Source organism: Durio zibethinus, chromosome 12 (genome assembly GCF_047325235.1).
Source record: "Durio zibethinus cultivar Kanyao isolate XHJ-2024 chromosome 12, ASM4732523v1, whole genome shotgun sequence".
NCBI classification, from domain to species: domain Eukaryota; kingdom Viridiplantae; phylum Streptophyta; class Magnoliopsida; order Malvales; family Malvaceae; genus Durio; species Durio zibethinus.
The window spans coordinates 20,331,043-20,337,049 of NC_143173.1; the positions used below are offsets into that span (position 1 = coordinate 20,331,043).

Sequence of the window (6,007 nt, forward strand, 5' to 3'; positions counted from 1 at the left end):
TTCATTTGTTTATTATTTAGTTAGAATTCGAATTATTCAAATAATTTATTATTTCACTCGAAATTTTGTGAATTTAATTAAATTTTTTAAATATATATTTAATATATATAATTAAATAAAAAAATATAATTTTTAATATCAATATTTATAATTTTATCAAATTTTTTTAAGTTTATTAAGTCAAATTCGAATTATTTAATTAAATTATGAATCAAAATTGTGACATAAAAAATTAAATTCAATTAAATTCAAAAAAAATTTTAAATATTTAAATTAAATTAAATAATATATTATTTGAATTCGACTCTATTACATCTCTAATGTACCCAAAGATCAAAATGGTGAATTCTTCGTGTGCCCCGATTCATCCCATGTTTTAGTTGTACATTGCTTGGCTAGCTGGAAGCTGCAATCCTTACTCTCTATAGCTCTGGACCTTAGGTTCTATTAGACTATTTTTGTTGAAGAGGAAAACTATTTTATCAGCAATTCTTGGTTTTAAGTGCCATTTCCAGTCACAACTGACCTTCGTTTCTTCAACTTTGAAAAAAACTAAAATAGATTAGAAAAAAAAAAAAGCAAAAAACAAAACAAAAGCACGAAAATCACAATCCAGCCATGTCAAAAACAGATGCTCTCATACAAAGAAGAATGGTTTGTAGATTGAATGTAGATACGATAGATAACTTCAGATGTCATGCAAACAGCATATACAAAGAATGAAAACAAAATTTTTCATCTTCAATATAAGCAACTAAAAGTTAGCTCCATTCCAATCACTTTCTGTACATTATTATTTCAAGCTGAACCCAGGGACTCCTCACCTACTGGGGAAAAAAATTTTGGTACAAAAAGAATCAATTCCAATGTATGTTTCACCACTCGGCCAATTCATTTACATTTGAAGCTAGCTTTAGTAATTCTGGTTACAATGTTAACCTACACCTTGACTATAATATATCATATATCTGCAACTGTAAAGTGATAGAGATGAAGAGAGGGTGAGAAACTATTCCTGAATTACAAAGGCGTGTCCGGGCCTGCCATAAATCATCCTCCATGGCCGTGTCAATGGCAAAAATGGTAACCTTTTGCTTTTAAGAATTCACATCTCCAAAAAATGATTGAATGTACATGAATGGACACTGGTTCCAAGTTGAAGATCTTGTCAAACCATAACTTTCAAGTGTCCTCTACGAAAATTCTGAAAATAAAATCACGAAAGCGTTTTGAATATTGCTTTGGATCAACAGCAGAAATTGATGTTGGATCATACTGCATTGATTTATATGCATGCTCAAGCTTCTTGCTAATATCATAGTCTTGTAGAATGTCTATTATACCAAAGAAGAGGATGACATCATACAACACACCAGTTGGTTCTCCAACCAGCTGAGCTTCACAATCACTTTTTCTCACTGTCTTTTCAGCGCGAGCCGGCATGTTTATACCTAATCTAATGGAAGACCACCTGCATTGTCAAATTTAGAGATCATCATTATCATGGCCATGGCAATCAATTTGGATTTCTTTTTTGTTGAACAAAAGAAAAGGAAGAACACAAACACACACAAGCATGCAACCAAGTGAGATTCACATAGTGATCGGTTTAAAATCGGACAGCTGAAGAAACTAATTATTTTTATGATAATTATAAAGGAGGATCCAAAAATGAAAATATTCAGTTTACCGAGAGGGATCAATAAGAAGCTGATCCTTTCCTAATTGAGATAGCTGAGGAGCTCCTTCATTTTCATGATCTTCATTTCCTGCAAGGTAAGTCCAAAACATATCTTAATCAGTTAAGCAACCACTGATTTCAAAGTCATGGAAAATTTTAATTCCAGAGATGACTAGAAATAACCAGTAGGTGTAGGAACTCCAGAAGTACAAGATGTGGAAACTTCTTGAAAGTGAAAACCAATCAGCAGACTATAGTCCATAATTCTCTCCTGTTCAAGGAAGTCACAGTCTCGGTCGACTTGCCTGCATGAAGGGCAACTTAGATTAGAATAGAAAAATCAAAAAGTTCCAAGCTTATCTGTCCAAAAAGTAGATTTCAACTCTCTGAATTTCATACAAAGGTTCACTCTTGCCAATTGCAGCTTTTATAAGTATAATTTTGGAGAAAATTACCCCATTTAGATGCAAGTAACAAATCAAACAAGAGGAACCTAGTACAATATTGCATTCCCATCTCAAATACATAGAATGTTTCAGAGTATGATGATAACTTAAAAACAAAATGGTTATTAGAAACGATAATCACCTGCAAAACTCTTGGAACCACAGTTTCTGCAATCGAAAAATATAATTGAGATCAAGGTCTTTGAGGGTTGTTGTCAGATCAATTTCTGATTCAGGTTTAGCAGTTGTGCGACCATGGGAAGAACCTTTCAAGTCAAAGCGCCTATGAATGGCATAGTCAGTACAGAACAGATTCCCCATTATAACAAATCGTACCTGACTCATTGATCCCAAATGAAGAAAGTATGAGATTGATTTCAGAAATTTACGACTTCAAAGAATATTTATGTTTGAAGCTGAAAGTGTGTAACATTGACACTACCTTTTTCTGCGCTGCGCCAGTTAATTTCACACAATGAAGACCATAAAATTTGGTGACTAGAGTGTTCTCAAAGGACCGAACATGATTGTAGTAGGCAGGAAGCATCCTTATGAGAACCTGCAACAGTGGTCCCACTTGGATTAGTAAATATTTAAAACCAGGTAAAGCAATGCATGCATTTTCAGAAAGACATTTCATGTCATGATTATTTACTCATCAAGAGTCATTTCTGCACTTTATGAGTAATACAAACATTGTCTGAAAACTTAAAAACTTAGCGAACAAATGAATTGTGAGGGACCGATATTGTCATCTAGGAAAATTTTTATGATCTATAATGCCTACCCTTATGATAAATAAAAAGTTGTGTTTATCATAATGGTGCAAAGCTAACTTATAGTTTTTTAATTCAGCCGGAAAATGCAATAGAAGCATCAATAACACTTACTTTTACTTCCGCCTTCTTCATTGTCTTTATCATGTATCTGTCATCATTGGTCAAGTAAAAAAAGCTTCCACTTTTTCCAGGGGATGATAGTTCCCGAAGGGCATCATTCCCACATATTGAAATCATGTAATCAGCTGCATCCACATTGAACAATTTCCTAAGGGTCCTGAAAATGTAAAAATGATGACATGTCAGGAACTACTTCTAAGTTCTAACCACAAAATTGTGGAATCAGATTCATATCATATGGTTAGTATTATTATCACATAATGAATTAGATAAAGTGAACTGTTTACTATGTTTCCATTTGCATACAACTATTTTTATAAGAGCATTATATTGTTATATTATAGTGGCATGATTAAGACCAAATAGTTCCACAAAGAAGGATTATCTGATGGGTACAAGTCGATGATCCAGTCTCTAACCTGAATACAACTGGGCAGTAATCCTTCCACCTGAATTCACAAGATTGATGAGGTGGAGTGTGCTTGGATCCTTCAGGTGGAAATTTGGTCCATACTTTTTCCTTAGGATCAAAAGCTGAAGACTTCAGATCGAGGGATATAGCTGGAGCAGGCCTTCCAACAGAGTGCCTACATAACCAGAGAACCAATAAATGCATGATTAGAACACTAATCATTATATCTCAGAACTGAAATGAGTTTAAGATCAAGAAATCTTAGCTACAAACTAAAGGGTGAGCAATTACCTCAAAGCAAATGTTGGAAAACTAAAATAAGGGATTAAAGACTTTATCAGATTGATTCTTAAGTGGCGCATAAACTCACATTCCCTTCTTACAAGCTTGAACTAGATAAACATAATCAGGAAGGCAATGAATACCAAAAACAAGCAATAACTTTTTTAAACCTTGAAGCTATCAGGATTTGAACATCATCACTGAAACTAGGAGTTCAGTATTCTACCAACAAGCCAATGCAGCTGTTGGCAAAAACAAGCAATATTGACATTAAAGTTTAAGATAAGATTCAGTTTTCTTCAACTGGGCATAAGCTGTACCTTCAATACCTAGCAAACAACATTCAAACTAATAACCAGAGGAAAATATACATAAAGAAACATTACCTGATACCCAGTTGCAAATTGAGCATGAGCTCATAATTTTTGTGCCCTTTCGATATCGTCTGCCCCTGCTTCTTCATTGGCATCTTAAACTCTGTACAACTCCCTCTTGTATCTGAATCTTCAAGATGAAGACTCCCCCCTCCTTCATCCTCATCCCTCGAGTCCCCTTCACTAGCAGCAGAAAAATCATTCATATACGAACCCCAACTATAACTACTTAACTTTCCATCAGACATTCTCCTCTGCCTTCCATCATTCCCTTTGGCCATTCCAGGCCAATTTGGCATCTTTTGTGACGGAAAAATTGACACCTTCTCACCAGGGCATATCTTGCAGTCTTTCAAATCCTCCAAAAACACCTGTTGAGGATCCCAATCTAGATTCCCACTTTGAGAATCGGAAGGATAATAAGTTCCACTTTGTTCCTTGTCATCCTTACTCCAAACACCAACATATGAACTCCCATCTGCCCATTTGAAATTCCCATTCCCTTTAGGAAAACCATCTTCCCAAAGACCATCATACTCATTCCCATTACTCCAAATCATTGTTCCATTGCCATTCATCAATCCATTCCTCCATTGACCAATATAATGGTTCCCATTCTTCCATTGGTACCTGCCATGCCCATCCTGGAATCCACGGCGCCATTCTCCTTCATAGTAATCCCCATTGGCATAACTTTTAGTGCCTTGTCCATGTTTAAAGTTCATAACCCAATTACCTTTATAAGTATCTCCTGAAAAACCTGTATAAGTCCCTTTACCATCCATAAAACCACTCTTGAAGTCACCTTCATAGGTAGCACCTGAAGGCCAACTAAACTTGCCTTTACCCATCGTCTTTCCTTTAAACCATTCACCAACATACATACAACCATCAGTCCATAAATATTTTCCATTGCCATGAGGCAAACTATCACACCATTCGCCTGTATAAAAGTCACCATTTGGAAGGGCTTTTTCAACATGGCGAACTTCACCAGGGCCAGGCTCTTCATCATCAACATGAGCTACTGACATTGCTGTAAATATGCTGATTGCTTTCTTCTTTGCAGCTGCTTGTGATTTCTTTACTTTAGTTTCCAGGGCCTTTCTAAAGCCAAGCTTTTTGCTCATTTGCTCATTCTATGTATGGACGAATAAAAACTATATCTTTGTTCAAACTCTGCATTCCTTTTTCCTTTCTTTAACCAATAACCCAAAGATCAAAAAATGTCTCTTTCCCTTGCATCAATGTGGGTTTTTCAGGAAGACCAAAAAAATAAAGAAAAAAAAATGCATTTCTGAGACTGACCCAGAAGAGAGAAGAATTGGAGGGAAATGGAATCACCTAAATAAACAAAAACCAACACAAAAAAACCAATTTCTTGTGAAAGTTTTGAGCTTTTTGTGTTGCTAAGTTGGCTCAAAGAAATGGGTATTTTTCAGATTTTGAAATAAAAAAATTACAAAGAAATGAGAGCTGTTGGATTGATGAGGAAAGCAAAAAAGAAGAGGAAAATTTCTCTTTGTTTCTGGGTTTTTTTTTTTTCTTTTTTGTTTGTTTGGTTGGGATAGAACAAAAACAGTTTTCCTCTGATTTCCGGTTATGGCTGCTAAAATGACTAGCAGACCAAACAGTTGGAGGGAGCATAGAAAGGGCGTTGGTGTCGATGTGATTGCCATTTTTAGTGTCTGAAATCTCCCATTTACCACTAATTTTAGTACATTAATATAAATTGATTAACCTTGTTTTTACTGGCCAAAAACAAAACCTTCTTTTTATTTTGATTTTGCAGTTTTGTCCTTCTATTTTATATAATTTCATATTTTTATTTTATAGATAAAGGTTTTTAAAACTTAATTTTAATTGAATTAATCAACCAAATCAATTTAATTTTGTTAATCAATTAACTATAA

General features: G+C 34.6%; 1 protein-coding gene across 1 annotated transcript; it reads right to left on the minus strand.

Annotated features, from left to right (window-relative positions):
• Positions 1 to 712: 712 nt before the first annotated feature.
• LOC111296560 (phosphatidylinositol 4-phosphate 5-kinase 6-like) lies at positions 713 to 5,790 on the minus strand. Its single transcript, XM_022890927.2, has 8 exons — positions 4,107 to 5,790; positions 3,446 to 3,613; positions 3,018 to 3,183; positions 2,570 to 2,686; positions 2,270 to 2,463; positions 1,865 to 1,986; positions 1,691 to 1,769; positions 713 to 1,471 (listed from the first exon to the last, which is right to left on the minus strand). Exons 1-8 carry the CDS (start codon positions 5,222 to 5,224, stop codon positions 1,183 to 1,185), a joined length of 2,253 nt encoding a protein of 750 aa, XP_022746662.2. The 5' UTR covers positions 5,225 to 5,790; the 3' UTR covers positions 713 to 1,182.
• Positions 5,791 to 6,007: the final 217 nt, after the last annotated feature.